The 18,862-nt window shown below is 40.7% G+C and overlaps 1 protein-coding gene across 1 annotated transcript; it reads right to left on the bottom strand.

Annotated features, from left to right (window-relative positions):
- Positions 1-829: 829 nt before the first annotated feature.
- On the bottom strand, positions 830-16,548 carry LOC134077623 (GTPase IMAP family member 4-like; the record flags this gene model as incomplete). The annotated part of the gene is made up of 2 exons (XM_062533324.1): positions 830-898; positions 15,736-16,548. Coding segments are annotated over 2 exons (882 nt in total), but the record flags the coding sequence as incomplete, so codon positions are not given.
- Positions 16,549-18,862: the final 2,314 nt, after the last annotated feature.

Here is an 18,862-nt window from a genome sequence, read left to right as displayed (position 1 = left end):
AGCTATGAAGAAAATCCAACTTTTTTGTTTCTGAATGTATATGCACATGTAATACATCAATTTAGACTTATTATGGTATGTGGAATTCATTGTTGATATTGTTATGACCATATTGGGTGATTTTGACCTTGAAAGGTCATGGTCAAAGTCATTTTCCTATCTCAAAGACAAATACTGAAATGTACAATCTGCCCTTATACTGTGCACTAGAGAGAGTTCACAGAAATTAAGAGGAGAAGGTTTAACTTGTCTTGTATTTTACCAGATGTAGTCAAATGTAAAAGATTTCCAAGGTTGGGGTGTGAGCCGGACTTAAAAGGTACCCTGCTGAAAAAAACAGCCTGACCAGCTAAAGGTGACCAGGCTATTTGACCACCCTTTGATGGTTAACCAGCTAGACCAGCAAAACTCTCGCGAAAACACACCTTCAGCTGGTTTACCCAGCTTATGATGGTAATTCAGCTGGTTTTGATTGTCGTACCACCTTAAGCTGGTCATTTTAGTTGGTGTTGCTGGTCTACATTGCTGGTTTTTACTGGCCACGCCAGCTTATGTTGGTTATTCTAGAAAACCAGCTTGACCATCTTTGTCAAGCTTGACAGGCTGGTCACCAGCATGACCATCTTAAACCAGCTGTATCCCAAATGACAGGCTGGTCACACCAGCACGACCAGCTTCCTCAGATGGTCACGCCAGCATGTCTAGCTGGTGGCCTAACCAGCTACACCAGCAAAGACCAGCAATAATAACTGTGTTTTGGGCAAAGACCAGCTAAAACCAGCTACCAGCCTAAGCTGGTTTCTTGCTGTTTTTTTCAGCAGGGTAGTCATTATGTCCGGGCTCTCACTAGGATGCTCATTGTGGAGTCAGTGATCAGGTCGCTCCAGTGGGCGATGTTCTGGCAACACAAGAACGAAGCAGAATATCCAGTGCTAGCACAGGTAGAGGCACTGCACTACACTGGCTGCAAATCAACGCTGCCCAGAACAGTTTGAGGCCTTGATTGAAGTGCAGAAGTTGAATCAGGACTTTCTGGAGCTCAGCCAATTCTTTGGAGTTTGGCTGGAATTGGTGGCAGTCATCAAAAATGCTGTAGTCTCCGAAAGAGAATAATAATAATAATTAGAGATGCACGATATATCGGCGGCCGATATATTATTGGCCGATAAGTGACATTTTTAAAATATCATTATCGGTCCGATAACAGAATTTCGGCCGATAATTTGCGCCGATATTTTTTAAAGCCCTAATTTCCCAACTACATAAGGCCCGTCTGGCTGCATGCTACTTGAGCTTGGTTGGCTACTTCTTCCTGAAAATAATGCCAGCTGTGTGGATGTATTTCACTATTCTAACAAGATCTGCGTTTAATCTATCTATAATGTAGGGTGACCAGACGTCCTCTTTTTCCCGGACATGTCCTCTTTTTGAAACCTAAAAATGTGTCCGGGCGGAATTTCAGAATCGTCCGGGATTTTGTTATTCTAGCCTAACGTGTTTTCACCGAATTTGCATTGCTCTTTCATTCACTTAGTAGGCTAATCACGCCCTCCCCCTACAGTTCGCTTTGCATTGAGTTGAAGTGTAGAGCCTGACCTTACCGCGGCCGAAACAATTTGATTGGTTATTCACCTCATCAGCGCACACTTCCTTGTTTACCGGCAACGCGCACACCTATCCGGCATCTTCAGCTATGCCGAAACGCAAGTGCAAGTTCACTGACTAATTGAAACGTAATTTCCATGCTTTCGTCTCGGTCGAGATCAATACGAAGCTGAGTGCCTGACCTGCAAAGGCAGGCAGTTTAGGAGGACTGAAAAGTATCAGCCATTGGACAACTTTTCAACTTTAAAAATGTCTCATTTTGTGCAATTAGGTTTTATTTTTTCTTATTTTTGTTTTACCATTGTTGTGAATAAACTTTACATTGTATAGCCTACGAATGTATAGTTTGTTTTTGCACATTTAAAACTTTAAACTACAAGTGTTCAAAATAGCCTTTTGAGGCAGTGTTTTTCTGTTAGTGTTGGGCCGGCCAATAAAGCTCATTATCATATATCACCATGTATGTTGACACATGTATATGAATGCACGTGTTCATAGGTGCATAGCCTATGTGACCCAAATGTGCATATATATTTGCCGTGTATGAAGTGTCCTCTTTTTTGCAAACTCAAATCTGGTCACCCTATATAATGCAGCCCAAAATCCTCTTCTGAACGATCTTCATTTTAACCTACAGTAAGCAGAGAGCGAAACTCAGCCTACTCAGAAGTGAATTGTTTTGCTGGTGTGTTATGTTTGCTGCCGCGCTAGTCGGGGAGACAAACAAAGTTTTTGGTGGAACAAATCCGTAGATAAGTAGTTCTAAGTGTTATATTTGCATTTCGTTCGGTTGGGTTTTGTAATATTACCGCTGCAGCACTGCATGTTGTGCGCAACAGAAGGTACTTTCACTGGACAGCACTCCGCTAATTTGGCCATCTTTTTTTGCGGTTCGGCTGGAGGTGGCACATAGAGAGCCGAAGTCCCGCCCCTTCCGATTGCCTCCATGGGACCTATCTTTGGATTTTTTTTCAATGGCAGTCAATGGAGAAATATAAATTATTTTCTGGTCCCGATTGTCTTGTGCCTTGAATTACCCATATGATGTTTGTCAATTTTAATGACAATTTTTCATGTAAAGACATTTGAAAAGTATGTCGTAACTAGTGAATTACAACATTGTGAAAGATCGTGTTTGCAACGACTAGAAACACATCAGTCGCGTTAGTGACGTTAGACCAATTCACAGCCACGGGCGCCAGCAACAGGTCTTATTTGAGCTTCCCCCTTGCCGATGAAAATATCATGAGTCAGAGGATTAAACACATCAGATAAGTTGTATTTCATTCATAGACTGTACAAACACTACTGTTAAGTGACTTAGCTGGCAGCAAGATACCGTTAACTAGCATAATAGCTAGCTAACTAGCCAGCCTCTCGTTTGCTAGTTGGTGGCTCAGTTGGTGACGTGCATCGTTTGAGACGAGAAATGTAGTCCACTGAACGGATTCGCACAAAACTTAGATAACTTTTAAAGTCTAATGAAAAACAGAACTTTATTAATGTGAAAAATTATCTTTTAAATTCCCACACATCATATGTGAAATGCACGGTCCAACTCGAACGGGACCAAAAAATAATTGTTATCTCTCCATTGACTCCCATGCATAAAAAATCGTAAAATAGGTCCCATAGACCGGAAGTAGAAGGGCGTGACTTCGGCTCTCTATTGGGAATCAATTAGCCTACTACAAGATGCAGTCCGAGGAGTTGCAGCTTTATTTAATTAACCGCTGCTTAAACTATACATAAGTTTCCCACGAAAATCTGATTTGGTCGCTAGATTTTTCACAGCTTCTAGCCATATATCTGCATTGAGTGTTTACTCCATATGAGAACGATTCATGCACTGTCCCTTGCCACTCAAGCACTCGCACCTCAATGACGTCATGTTCACTTAAAGGAGCCACGCATAGGCCCAGGCTATTGCTGTTGTTGACTGCTGTACCACTGGCACTGAGGACTATTATGAGTTATGTACATCACTGGTGGTATACAATTACTGCAATTAAATTATGCATTTAATGTTATTTTTGTTATTATGTTATTATGTTATTTTTGAATTTTGAATTTATTTTTGAATATTTTTTCTCCAACAGTAATATCGGTTATCGTATCGGTATCGGCCACAACAAACCGATAAATATCGGTTATCGTTATCGGCCCTAAAATTCCATATCGGTGCATCTCTAATAATAATAATAATAATAATAATCTTTATTTATAGAGCGCTTTTCTAAACATAGTTTCAAAGTGCTTTACATATGAAATAATAAACAGAACAAAAAATAACACAAAAATGAAGTGACTAAAAACAATACAAATAATACCATAACAACATTGGCAAGAATAAAGAAAAGATAAAAAGATTTTTTTTTTTTTTGAATGAACAACAGAAAAAAAAAAAAACTGCAATAATCAAAACACTACACAAGGCAAAACAAAACAAAACCAAACCAAGACATAAACAAAAATTAAACTTAAATAAACTCCTTAAAAGCTTTACGGTACAGGTGAGTTTTAAGGAGGGACTTAAAAGATGGAACAGTATCAGCTAACCTTATTTGCTCAGGCAGTGCATTCCAAAGCTTTGGGGCTAACACAGAAAAAGATCTGTCCCCTTTAGTTGCAAGCCGTGACTCAGGAATGGTCAATAAACCTTTGCCAGCAGACCTTAATGCTCGTGTAGGGCTATAGGGCACTAGCATATCAGAAATGTAACCAGGGGAAAGGCCATGAAGAGCTTTAAATGTAACAAGCAACAGTTTAAAATCAATTCTCCAGCATATTGGGAGCCAGTGAAGTGATGCTAGAACAGGAGTGATGTGTTCATACCGACTAGTTTTATTTAGGAGCCTGGCAGCAGAGTTTTGGACTATTTGAAGCCTGTGTAAGGACTTTTGAGTGAGGCATGTGAAAAGACTGTTACAATAATCCAGGCGTGAGGAGATAAAAGCATGTATGATGGTTTCTGCGTCTCTGAAAGATAAGATATGTCTTATTTTGGAGATATTCCTAAGTTGGTAAAAACAAGATTGCACAAGTTTTCTAATATGATGTTCAAAATTTAGATTGCCATCAAACCAGATGCCAAGATTTTTTGCAACAGGCTTGACTCTATCCTGTAGAGGACCTAAAAATGGCAAAATTTGACTCGTTATGTGCTGGGACCCAATGACTAGGATCTCTGTTTTGTTAGAATTTAGCTGGAGAAAGTTATTTGACATCCAGTTTTTGACATCACTAAGGCAGTCATTCAGTGAGCTAAGCCTACTAGGATCTGAGGGTTTAAGTGGAAGGTAAATCTGTGTATCGTCTGCATAGAAGTGGAAAGATACACCATGTTTCAGGAAAATTTGACCAAGGGGGAGCATGTATAAGCTAAATAAAATAGGTCCCAAGACTGACCCCTGCGGTACACCATATTTAACACAAGAATAAGAAGATTCATAGTTGTTCACAGAGACACAGAACCTTCTATTTGACAAATAGGATGTGAACCATTGTAAAGCAGTACCAGATAATCCCACCCAATGCCTCAGCCTGTCTAACAGTATGCAGTGATCAATTGTGTCAAAGGCTGCACTAAGGTCCAGAAGTATTAGAACAGAGCCCAAGCCATCATCAGCTATTCTTAAAAGGTCATTGGTAACTTTCAGTAGTGCAGTCTCAGTGCTATGATGTTTTCGGAAGCCAGATTGAAACCTCTCAAAAATGTTGTTGTTATGAAGAGCAGACAGAAGTTGATTAGACACTATTTTTTCAAGGATTTTTGATATGAAAGGTAATTTGGATATAGGTCTGTAGTTTTGAGGAAGAGAGGGATCAAGCCCAGACTTTTTTAGCAAGGGGTTCACACAGGCAGTTTTAAAATAATCAGGAACACTACCATTACACAGGGAACTGTTAAAGATGAAAAGCAGGCAAGGCCCAACAGATTCCATTACCTCCAATAGGAACTTAGTTGGAATAATATCAAGAGGGCTGGAAGACACTTTCATGTGAGACACAGTTTCTAAAAGTCCAGTTAAAGTGATGGGATTGAACTTGTTTAAAATATCTTGTTGAAAATGGGGAACCTCTAAGTAACTTGGATCAGGGGTAATAGAAGCTCTAATAGTCTCTACCTTCTCAGTAAAATAGGACAAAAATGTTTCACAATCAGCATCACTTTCAACTGGGGCACAAGGCGGGTTTGGGTTTACCAGATAATCTACTGTATTGAATAATAATCTAGGGTTGTTCTTATTGGCAGAAATAAGTTCTGAAAAATACTGTGATCTTGCGTTCTTAACCATGTTGTTATATTGGGATAATACATCTTTCATAATATCATAGTGTATTTGGAGACCAGACTTTTTCCACCTACGCTCTGCTTTCCTGCACTCTTGTTTACAGCTACGGATATTGTTGTTAATCCAAGGCTGTTTTTTCTCTGAGGACTTGGTTTTAACCTTAAGAGGTGCTATTGTATTCATAGAAGATTGACAGATAGAATTAAAATGCTCAGTCAGATCATTAGTACAGTGAAGGAACTGGAACCTACACATAGCTACTATAGAGGATTATATACCAATCTTTGCTAAAGGTGACTAAATAAACTACCTTAGTCATGGCTCATGGTATCTTGAACAAATCAAGGTCTTTACAAATCGTGAGCTCTACTGGCACTTCTCTATAGGCCAGTGGGTTGTACAGGATTGCCCTGGCTTGTCCTGTGCTGTTGGAGATGACATGAAGCAGACCGTTCAAGCAGACAATTCAGAAAGTGTCAAAGGGTTCTGGAGATCACTATGTAGTAGGAGCCACACACAGTGCAAATGCTGTAGCAGAGTTTGAGCTCTTGTTCCATGAGATTGGGATGATCACTGCTATCTTCATCTTTCTCACCAACAACCACACTTTGAAACAGATAGAATGCCATCTCCAGCAAGCACTGAGCACTACTCACAGCTTCACATTCAACCAAAATATTTCAAAGCTGCTGGACTTTGTGGCCCCGGCAGTGGCGCAACTGGCTGGGGCACCTGCACCGTACGCTGGCGACCCGGGTTCGATTTCCACCCTGTGGTCCTGTCCAGATCCCACCCCGACTCTCTCCCACTCACTTCCTGTCATTCTCTCTACTGTCCTGTCCAAATAAAGGCATAAAAAGCCCAAAAAATAATCTTAAAAAAAAAAAAAAAGCTGCTGGACTTTGTGCTAGATCGGCAGAATCCATACTCAGTGACAGTCAATGCTCACAAAGCAGGCTGGTGACCACACCCATCGCTCAGCCACTTGAAAAGTTCTGGGCGTCTGGGGAGAACAAACGGAATCTCCAGCAGTCAGCTCGGGATATAGGGTGGCTCTCAAACACACTCCTTGATCCTCAAAGCTCATTCCCACTGATAGACTACCCACTGGATAGACTATCCCATTGTTGCCGCCCCATCATTCTTTATCTTTATCAGTGAGGCCGAGGATCGAGGAAGGAAGGGAGGGTGTATAAAAGACCAAATGAGAGGCACCCATAGTGTGCAATCGAGCCGGTGGCAATGCTACTGTCATTGTCAACTCTGTTGTCACTGCCATTGATGATGAGGTGCTACCAGCAAAGACAGGTGGTAGCGAAGAGATCCCAGACCTCTTGAACTGGACTGAGGAGGCTGATGCCAGGTTGCTGGTTGAGTGGGCTGTTTGTGTGAAGTAGTGCAAGAGGGTTGTTGTAGTCTCCAATGACGCAGACACCTTTGCATTGCTTCTCCACTACTGCCCATACTTCCAAGAACTCGGGATGAGGGAGATCTGGCAGCAGTATGGCACTGGTGAGAGGCGGCGAATGCCGTATGAGCGAGGTGGGACTATGGCTTCCGACCCAGTCCAATACTTAGCCAACTTTGGAGAAGCAGACACCAGGGGCCTCAAAACTTTGCGCAGGATGGCTGCTGGACTATGATGTATTGATTTCAGAAAAAGAAAAAGAGTTTCTGGTAAAGGCATTTGCTAAACAATATTTTTCACACTAGAATGATGGCAACATGTTCAATATTATTCCTAAAGGGTGAATGTATGGGTTTAGAGGCCTGAATAATCATTTTATGTTATTCAATTTCAGAGATATGAACCTTTTTAAAGCAAAGTTTTTAAAGTGACCATGGCAATACATTTGACATGAAAATAACCTGAATATAGGAAGATAATATCAAAATGATCATTCCTTGTATCAAATCAAGTAGAAAAAGTGTCATTGTTTTGTTATAAATAAGTTAAAAGGTAATAAGTTAATTTGCCTCAAGCCTTAATTAGTTACTGTCTCTTTAAGATTCTCAGCTGATAATAGAATGGAATGTTGCGTGACCCCTGGTTTCGGATGTAAATAACGCCACAATGTACCTAACGGTTCAGTGATTTACGGTTGTACTGTAACAAGCCAATTACAGCTACATTGCCTACATTTATGCCTAGAGTAGCATCGTTGGTATGTACAGTACCCATTTGCTGTTTCTTACATAATCACTTAATTGCTTAGATTAGTTTGATGTAAGTAATTAGAAATGTCCGTAATCGCTATAATCTAAATGTTTACATGGTTGCTAGGTAACTTATAAGTCAAGCTACTGAACGTAATATTGTTACAATGTATTTGTACAGCATATCCACTATCATAAATAAATTTAATGATTAATATTGTATAACAAAGTAAACATTTGATTTGTTAAATTTACATTCCGTTGGCTATAGCCTATTGAAGGCTAGCTCTATGTTAAAAGGTAGCATAGAATTTATTAGTCTATCTCTTTGTTTCAGTTTTACACTTTCCCTGTGTCAATAAACCTGTGGACTTCAGAACCAGATCGGTCTTCAGAGTATTTGATGTTAGGAAAGGGTTTAGCTGGCTGTCAGCGTATCAAGCATATACCGAAGACGGCACAGTCATTATACAACAATTTATGACTAAAGAAAACTGAGATATAACCTTTTCTCTTTTCAGTGGGGGCCATTTTGGATTTTACGGTAACTGCCACTAGGGGGGCCACCCCAACTTGTATCCATGGATTTTTAAAAATCAAAAACTTTTCCAGAAATGCCCAATCTTCATGATTTCTCACGTATTCGGCCCTAGCTAGGATCAATTCCCCCTCCCATTGTATGTGTGTGTGATATTGCCCCCACCACATACACACTCACATGCACATATACACACTCACAGACACAGACACAGACACACACAGACACACAGACACACACACACAAAACAAATATATATGTTGTTTTTTTTTCAATCGCAAATGATCCAGTAATTGTTTTTTTTTTACTTTTGTTTTGTTACTATATTTTACTTCTTTACTTTAATATTTGGCAGAGACTATTTGCACCCGGGTGTAAATAATGAACATTACTATTTACACCCGGGTGCAAATAATCAACATTACTATTTACACCCGGGTGTAAATAGTGTAATAATCAACATTACTATTTACACCCGGGTGTAAATAGTGTAATAATCAACATTGCTATTTACACCCGGGTGTAAATAGTGTAATAATCAACAATACTATTTACACCCGATGTCTAACATCCATGTTCTCTGTCAATAGGCCTGTGTATTTACCAGCTCTACAGTAGCCTAGGCTAGGCCTAATAGTTTTGAACAGTTTTTAGCTGTTTTGCCATGTCTGGGTTACTTGGAAGTGATTATACAAATATTAGGGTAATGAGTGGTCATGTGGTAGCTTCATCAAAGACAAGCTACTTTGAGTTGTTTTCTGAGTTGTCTTCCAGGCAGCGCTGCCACTGTTGACTTAAAAACACTTAATCCTACTCCTAACCTTAACCCTAACCTTAACCTAACCTTAACCCTAACCTTAACCTTAACCCACGCCTAAGCGCCTTCCAGGCAGCGTTGGGGGCTCAAAGTCAAAACACAACCTTTCTAACAACTACTGAAGCCTACTTCTACTTAACTCTACTCATAACTGAAATAAAACCAGTAAATCTTTGACAGGTTCAAAAAGCACAAACTCTTATTTGCCGCGAGGTAACGTCATCTAAGAAAAAAGAAGTCATGGTGCGTAGCAGCTACTTTGGCAGGCAAAAAAAAAAAAAATTCATCTGAAGTTCGAACGTAGCACCTCGAGCATGGTAACACAGTCACTTTACCGCTGTACTACACCCCGTCGAAAAGGAGGGGGAGAATACTAATTATTGACTAACTTGTTGGGGTTGCTAGGTAACGGTAAACAAAACAAAAAGATCGTGTTTCTTGATTGTGCTTGCAAACGGACGGCTTTACCCGTTCACTGAATAAAGTTTGTGGAAATTTAGCACCACTTTCCCATCTCAAATATAGTTTTAATAATCCTAACTTGTTAGATTTAGGTAGGCCATCTCCTGCCAAGATGGTCCCGCTATGTTGGATAGCACGCATTTCCGGTTTGGGTGCAAATAAGAAAATGCCTCCATTCTACTATTTACACCCGGGTGCAAATAATCACTCCGTTAATATTTTGATACTATTTGTTCTTATTTCTGTAAAAACTTGTTTGATTACTGCAGCTAGAAGTTGTATCGCCAGACTCACAGAATGGCTGGATGAACGGGAACAAGGTAAATATCAATTGTTTTGCTCGAAGGGAGGTTATTTCCAAAATATCCCTTTAAGCTACGATGGTTTCGGGAAACGGTCGGAAAACCTTAAGACGTTCGTAAGAGGGACTTTACGACCATTTTGGGCTTAAGCTAGAAGTATACTCGACGCGCGACAATGTGACGTCAAAATTACGTAATTTCCTGTGTCATGCGCCAAATTTGAGCCTTGCGACGACGTGTCATACACGGAAGACTTGAAGTCAACGGCGCGCGCCAAGTCAACCTTGCACGACAACTAGGAATAGATTGAAGCTAAGCTCACAGAGCCAGTGTCCTTCTACAGTCATCAATCACATAAACCACATTCAGCCATTATCATATAGCCTATCCCACATCTTAAATAAGCCCATTCATTTTTAAAACGACTGTAGTCATGAAGTTTGAATAATAGCCTAGTCAGTTTGAGAAGTGGGAAGTTAACTTGCTAGGCTGCAGCAAGAGTTGGATGACTCATTTGTTTACAGTCGCAAACTAGACGTTGGATAAAATAAGTTAACGATGTTACCAGTGAGAGTTGCAGCAGGAGGAATGCATTATCATATAGTCTATCCCACCCCTGCTGAAAAAAACAGCCTGACCAGCTAAAGGTGGTTTGCTGGTTGACCAGCTTGTTAACCAGCTTATTTGACCACCCTTTGATGGTTAACCAGCTAGACCAGCAAAACTCTCGCGAAAACACACCTTCAGCTGGTTTACCCAGCTTATGATGGTAATTCAGCTGGTTTTGATTGTCGTACCACCTTAAGCTGGTCATTTTAGTTGGTGTTGCTGGTCTACATTGCTGGTTTTTACTGGCCACGCCAGCTTATGTTGGTTATTCCAGAAAACCAGCTTGACCATCTTTGTCAAGCTTGACAGGCTGGTCACCAGCATGACCATCTTAAACCAGTTGTATCCCAAACGACAGGCTGGTCACACCAGCACGACCAGCTTCCTCAGATGGTCACGCCAGCATGTCTAGCTGGTGGCCTAACCAGCTACACCAGCAAAGACCAGCAATAATAACTGTGTTTTGGGCAAAGACCAGCAAAGACCAGCTAAAACCAGCTACCAGCCTAAGCTGGTTTCTTGCTGTTTTTTTCAGCAGGGACATCTTAAATAAGCCCATTCATTATTAAAACGACTGTAGTCATGAAGTTTGAATAATAGTCTGTTTGAGAAGTGGAAAGTTAACTTGGCTAGGCTGCAGCGAGAGTTGCCGTTTGGATGACTGATTTGTTTACAGTCGTGAACTACGTTGGATAAGTTAACGAAGTTACCAGTGAGAGTTGCAACAGGAGGAATTAGGGGGAAATGACTAGGACCGAGGCACATAAGCATTCCAGCAAAAAGGTAACGAAGAGATTTATTTTCAACCAAAGGACATCTGTTAAGACCTTAAAAAAAATCTCATTCTCATTAGCTAGCTGCACACACCTAAGAAACTAGATGGTAATCCTTCAGTTGTGCAAGCTAAGTCGGAAATATCAGCAAAGAAGCTAGTTCCTACTGCCATTAACGTCAATGGATACTGTGCCTCTGTTCAGGAGAATACTGCAATTTGTGTCGCGACCACCACGCGCAAGTGGTTACATGCTGCCACTCAGACATGCCACCACCACGACATGCTTCCATTTAGACATGCCTCTATTTCGACATGCTGCTATTTCGACATGCTGCCAATCCGACACATTTTAGTACCCCCATTCCGACAGTTTCCAAATCCTATTTTTTTCCAGGTCAATTTAACGGACCCTATGAGCCCGTCGGACGCAAAGTGCGTCAAAAAACACACCCATTCTTCTCTGTTACATTGCTCCGCGATTATTAGTCACAGCGAGATGAGACCTATATTGCATGAAAGAGCAGAACAGGGGCTTTCCAACGAGACTAGACACATGTCTGTACGATCAAGTATGAAAATAAAAATAAAATCATGAATTTAAATCAAAGTATATCATATTTACAGTCTATATTGCTCTGCGTTCACCCACGCAGCCACTGCTCTCGCTTGAATTACTCCGGGACCAGGCATCGCACAGACATAACACGCATATCAAATGAAAGAGGAGAAACAGAGCTTTCCATTGATACCAAACACATCGATCCCTTTGTGTTATAGAAACAGACGAAGTGACAAACAAATAAGAATCATATAGCTTTGGCTATCGCTACTTTCATTTGATTTACTCGTGAAACCGTGGTCAAAAAGATAAGGCTTCCATGTCAGATAAAAGAGGAGAGCTAGAGCTATCTACAGATACCAAATACAACCTTCTAGGCCATGAAACAGACAAAGTGACAGCAAAATAATAACTTAATTTAGCTCCACTTAGTCCGCGAATAATGAGACAGAGAAGAAAACTTGCCATGTCTGTAGAACTGCTTTCACTTCCCCGAGTCGCGCACGCAACAGACAAATAACCATATCAAGAAGTCTTCACAATGACATTTTAAATGTGAATCTTTATTATTTTACACAATTGGATATAGTTATGACATTAATAGCCTATGACCTCATGTCGGAATGGCACGTTGTTTGAAAAAAAGTTAAATACCGCCACTGCGACCATGAAAAAAAAAAATGTCGGAGTGGTGGGACTTTTTCCCATAAAGACACATGCCTCCACTACGACAATTGGACGTCAATGTCGGAGTGCTGGTATGTCGGAATGAGCTTTTGAGATATTGCCACTGCTCCAACACTGAAAGGCACTATTAAAATCCTAGGATTAAGCAAAGTTCAACAAAGCATATTTCCCTGTCTGTTCACATTGGTGGAATGCATCTGAGCAAGTACGCTTTCTATTCTGTTTTTTATGTTATTGTTGAGTATTGTAGGCCTACTTGAGAGCAAAGATTAACCGGAGTCAAATTCCTTGTTTACGCATACCTGGCCAATAAAGCTGATTCTGATTCTAATTCTGAGTTCCTTGGAAATTATTTCTAGTTCATATTAGACTTTCAGGTATATTTTCTCTCTCTCAATTTTTTCATTCTCTGCTGTATTCCCTCCATGTCTTTTTCAAGACTTTTGCAACGTTCATTCCAAATCTGTTCCTCTCCCTTCCTCCTCTTGTCTTCCTCTTCATCTTTTTTCCCTTTCTCTTGTTTCTGTCTCTCCCATTCATCTCGTTCTCTTTTCATCTCTATAAATATCTTTTCCTTCTGCTCTTCTTTTTCCTTAATTTCTGCTCTGAATCGTTGCTCTCTTTCCCTCTCTTTTTCTCTTTCCTTTTTTCTCTCTTGTTTCTGTCTCTCCCAATCCTCTCGTTCTCTGCTCATCTCCTCGCTCATCCTTCTCTTCTCCTCCTCCTTTTCTTTAAGTTCTGTTTTCAGTTGTAGTTCTCTCTTGTTAAATTCCTCCTCTCTCCTCTTCCTCTCTGTCTCTTCATGTTGTCTTTCCTGTTCAATTCTCTTCTCAATCCTCTCCACCTCTGCTTTGTACTTGTCTTCCAGGTCCTGAAAATCTGTTCTGAATCGTTGCTCCCTTTCAATTACCTCTTCTTCTATTCTCTTTCTCTCTTTGTCAGCATTCTGCCTTTTATCCTCCACTGTCTGCTTCATTCTCTCCATCTTTGCTTTATACTTGGCCTTGAGCTCTTCTTTTTCCTTTCTCATGTCCTCCTTTTCTCTGATCAACTCCTCCTCTCTCTCTTTCATCTTCCTCTCTCTCTCTTCTTGGAGAGCCTTCTCCATCTCCTGGAACATCCGTAGTACCCCCATTCCGACAGTTTCCAAATCCTATTTTTTTCCAGGTCAATTTAACGGACCCTATGAGCCCGTCGGACGCAAAGTGCGTCAAAAAACACACCCATTCTTCTCTGTTACATTGCTCCGCGATTATTAGTCACAGCGAGATGAGACCTATATTGCATGAAAGAGCAGAACAGGGGCTTTCCAACGAGACTAGACACATGTCTGTACGATCAAGTATGAAAATAAAAATAAAATCATGAATTTAAATCAAAGTATATCATATTTACAGTCTATATTGCTCTGCGTTCACCCACGCAGCCACTGCTCTCGCTTGAATTACTCCGGGACCAGGCATCGCACAGACATAACACGCATATCAAATGAAAGAGGAGAAACAGAGCTTTCCATTGATACCAAACACATCGATCCCTTTGTGTTATAGAAACAGACGAAGTGACAAACAAATAAGAATCATATAGCTTTGGCTATCGCTACTTTCATTTGATTTACTCGTGAAACCGTGGTCAAAAAGATAAGGCTTCCATGTCAGATAAAAGAGGAGAGCTAGAGCTATCTACAGATACCAAATACAACCTTCTAGGCCATGAAACAGACAAAGTGACAGCAAAATAATAACTTAATTTAGCTCCACTTAGTCCGCGAATAATGAGACAGAGAAGAAAACTTGCCATGTCTGTAGAACTGCTTTCACTTCCCCGAGTCGCGCACGCAACAGACAAATAACCATATCAAGAAGTCTTCACAATGACATTTTAAATGTGAATCTTTATTATTTTACACAATTGGATATAGTTATGACATTAATAGCCTATGACCTCATGTCGGAATGGCACGTTGTTTGAAAAAAAGTTAAATACCGCCACTGCGACCATGAAAAAAAAAAATGTCGGAGTGGTGGGACTTTTTCCCATAAAGACACATGCCTCCACTACGACAATTGGACGTCAATGTCGGAGTGCTGGTATGTCGGAATGAGCTTTTGAGATATTGCCACTGCTCCAACACTGAAAGGCACTATTAAAATCCTAGGATTAAGCAAAGTTCAACAAAGCATATTTCCCTGTCTGTTCACATTGGTGGAATGCATCTGAGCAAGTACGCTTTCTATTCTGTTTTTTATGTTATTGTTGAGTATTGTAGGTCTACTTGAGAGCAAAGATTAACCGGAGTCAAATTCCTTGTTTACGCATACCTGGCCAATAAAGCTGATTCTGATTCTAATTCTGAGTTCCTTGGAAATTATTTCTAGTTCATATTAGACTTTCAGGTATATTTTCTCTCTCTCAATTTTTTCATTCTCTGCTGTATTCCCTCCATGTCTTTTTCAAGACTTTTGCAACGTTCATTCCAAATCTGTTCCTCTCCCTTCCTCCTCTTGTCTTCCTCTTCATCTTTTTTCCCTTTCTCTTGTTTCTGTCTCTCCCATTCATCTCGTTCTCTTTTCATCTCTATAAATATCTTTTCCTTCTGCTCTTCTTTTTCCTTAATTTCTGCTCTGAATCGTTGCTCTCTTTCCCTCTCTTTTTCTCTTTCCTTTTTTCTCTCTTGTTTCTGTCTCTCCCAATCCTCTCGTTCTCTGCTCATCTCCTCGCTCATCCTTTTCTTCTCCTCCTCCTTTTCTTTAAGTTCTGTTTTCAGTTGTAGTTCTCTCTTGTTAAATTCCTCCTCTCTCCTCTTCCTCTCTGTCTCTTCATGTTGTCTTTCCTGTTCAATTCTCTTCTCAATCCTCTCCACCTCTGCTTTGTACTTGTCTTCCAGGTCCTGAAAATCTGTTCTGAATCGTTGCTCCCTTTCAATTACCTCTTCTTCTATTCTCTTTCTCTCTTTGTCAGCATTCTGCCTTTTATCCTCCACTGTCTGCTTCATTCTCTCCATCTTTGCTTTATACTTGGCCTTGAGCTCTTCTTTTTCCTTTCTCATGTCCTCCTTTTCTCTGATCAACTCCTCCTCTCTCTCTTTCATCTTCCTCTCTCTCTCTTCTTGGAGAGCCTTCTCCATCTCCTGGAACATCCTACTAGTGTAATAACCTCCTCCGTTCACTGCCACCATGTTGTCAATTTTATTCAGGAGAGCAGAAACCTGAGTGTGGTCTTTGGTCTCCTTGTTGTTGAGCACATGGTATCTATTACCACATTGTTCAATGAGGTTCATGAGAAAAGATCCAGGCTTTCCCAAGAACTGTTCAATGGGCTTGTCCTCCAGATCATCTCCTCTAGTGAAGAGCACTATAGTATACTTTATGGCATTTTTACCAAAAGTGCTTTGAATGACGTCTACTGCTTGTTTCTGCTCTGCAGTAAACCGCCCCACTTGTACCAGCAAGAGGAACACATGTGGGCCTGGTAGTACCAGTGAGATGCAGTTAGAGCTTTCTCTCTGGATCTCTTCATTACTAAGATCAGTATCAAAGAACCCTGGAGTGTCAATCACTGTAATGTACTTCCCATTGACTTCAGCTACCTCTCTCTGACACGTGCTAGTAACTGATTCAGCAGATGCTTCTGCCTGGAACACTTTTCTCCCTAAGATGGTGTTTCCTGTAGAGCTCTTCCCAACTCCAGTCTTCCCCAGCAGCACTATTCGGAGTTCATCTGGGCATTCTCTTAGACCTAAAATATAAAAGGAAGAGAGAACGGATCAGACTCACCATGTTTACCTGATATGTATATGGCCTGTGACCCTGTGCACCAGTGTGATGGGAGTTGCATGTAAACAAGGCAGTGCAAGTGTAATTTTGAGATGTTGACAATGAATGACAAACAAGAAAAACACCAGAAAAGAATAACATGAAAAGTGACTCTCTGTTATGAAAATTTGACAGTTATGAAAAAGGTACCTTGTTGAATCTGTGTCTCTCTTAACTGGATCCCCATGATCTCTTCTAAACGAGTCTTATATTTCAGGATTGTTCCCACCTGTTCACTAAGGTATGTGGATGTGCAGAACGATCCTCCATTTTCTTCTACCATCTGCTCAACTCTCTCCAACAACATGGAGGTTGTGGCATATAAATGATGTCGTCCTTTAAAACTCTCAATGGCATTCATAGTGGCCTCGTCTAATTCTGCCGTTCTGTGCTCAGGAAGCTGTTTTATGAGAAAAATGACGTGTCTGTTGACTCTGGAGCTGAACACTCTCTGGATCTGCTCCATCTCTGCTCTGTCTGCACCAGTGAGGTGGCCGTAGGAGAGGACGAGGAGAAACGTGTGGACTCCAGGATCACAGAGAGACACACAGCGGAGGGCCTCGCGCATCACTTCCTGTTCTGAGAGCTGAGTCCCGCTCAGAGCTGGCAGCTCCACCAGAGTGAGTCGCCGCCCACACACTTCACCCTCCATCTTCACACACACAGGGCTGGACTCTGGAGTCCTCACACACACAGGGCTGGGTTCTGGAGTCCTCACACACACAGGGCTGGGTTCTGGAGTCTTCACACACACAGGGCTGGGTTCTGGAGCTCCCAGTAGGAGGGCTGATATGGAGGCCTTCGCTGGTCCATCACTCCCACACACCACCAAGTTCACTGAAAATTAAGTTGTTGGAAAATGTTAGATCTTCATGGTCCAAATGACATGAATGTCTAATATCCTGAAAATGTTTGGTGACATTTGGTGATATTTGGATCATTCCGTGTCAATCAGATAAGGTTGTTGCTGTTGAATCTCAAATTTGGTTTAAACCTTGTCCATATCAAGAATGGCTCCCAAAACCAATAGCAATAGCAATCGTAGTCCTGTGAACATTAAAAAAGGTGTAATCACATTAAGTTTCATCCTTAAGGCGAGACACGGCAGGTGAAAACATTGTTTTTGTGACCTCCGGTCAATTTAGAAATGTTGTGCTAGTTTGCTACCTTAGCATGTATTCTACCACCCTACTACAACAACGAAGTCCAATTTGTACATTTAGGTGTTTATTTCACGATATTTTGTCTACTCGCGCCTATATATTTCTCCACATTTCCTCAAAAGTTCCCATTCTAAAGTGTCATGTACTACTGCGACCCAAATCATATCGTGTGTGACACCGTTGGAAAGCCCTGTTTCTCCTGCATGACGCTATGCAATCCAAATATGGACATTTCCTTTGTATTAGCAACCGTTCGCGAAAGTTCAAAGACGAGTCTAAGCTGAGAACACATCTCATTGGCTGTGTTTCAAGGCTGTTTTCTCAAAACTAGTTATTTGCGGTTTTGTGTCATTTTCCGGCAGATACTTCTCAGCCTCTGTAGCACCTATGTACACCAAACTTTCCAGTTATACACTTAACAGTATTCTGAAGATATTTACAGAGGGATTTGTTAATACATCATTCCTGGCCTGATTTATGTGACATTTTAATCAAAAAAGCATGGCAAAAATGTTTTTTTTTTTAAGGCTATGGACAGTATATTTGGATTTCCTGGGCAATGAAAGCAGATATCCTGAAATCCTTCTGTAATTTTATTGTAATCTTGTTTGTAAACAACATGAAAGAATAATTTAGTAACTGGCTTTATCATATGTTCAGATCTATCTACCGGAAATATATGCAAAATCACGCTTATTTAATGAGATCATGCCTAATTTGCATAATTAAACTTACACATTTCAAAAACTTATACATGTAATACATTTTTTCTCATACTTGTGTAAGTAATCAACTGAGGAAGTTTCATGGTGATACCTATTATTAATTATTTACACCCTATTCACCTGTAGTGTCACTTACATGTTTCTAGGACAAAAACTAGCAGAGATTGAGATGTGTTATTTAAAAATTTACCCTATACACCTGTAGTGTCTCGCCTTAATATCTTCATGTGCATTTGCTGCTTGTTGTTGGTTGAGTGATTGGTGCTATGGGGACATACAAAATGAGTTTACATGAACCTCTCTATCATCAGTTTTGACAGTCTGGGCGATTTGCAGCAACCATTTCCATGGAC

The sequence above is a fragment of the Sardina pilchardus genome, chromosome 3, assembly GCF_963854185.1.
Source record: "Sardina pilchardus chromosome 3, fSarPil1.1, whole genome shotgun sequence".
NCBI lineage: Eukaryota > Metazoa > Chordata > Actinopteri > Clupeiformes > Clupeidae > Sardina > Sardina pilchardus.
The sequence above is the reverse complement of the archived record's forward strand: the minus strand, read 5'-3'. Positions and strand labels throughout refer to the sequence as shown.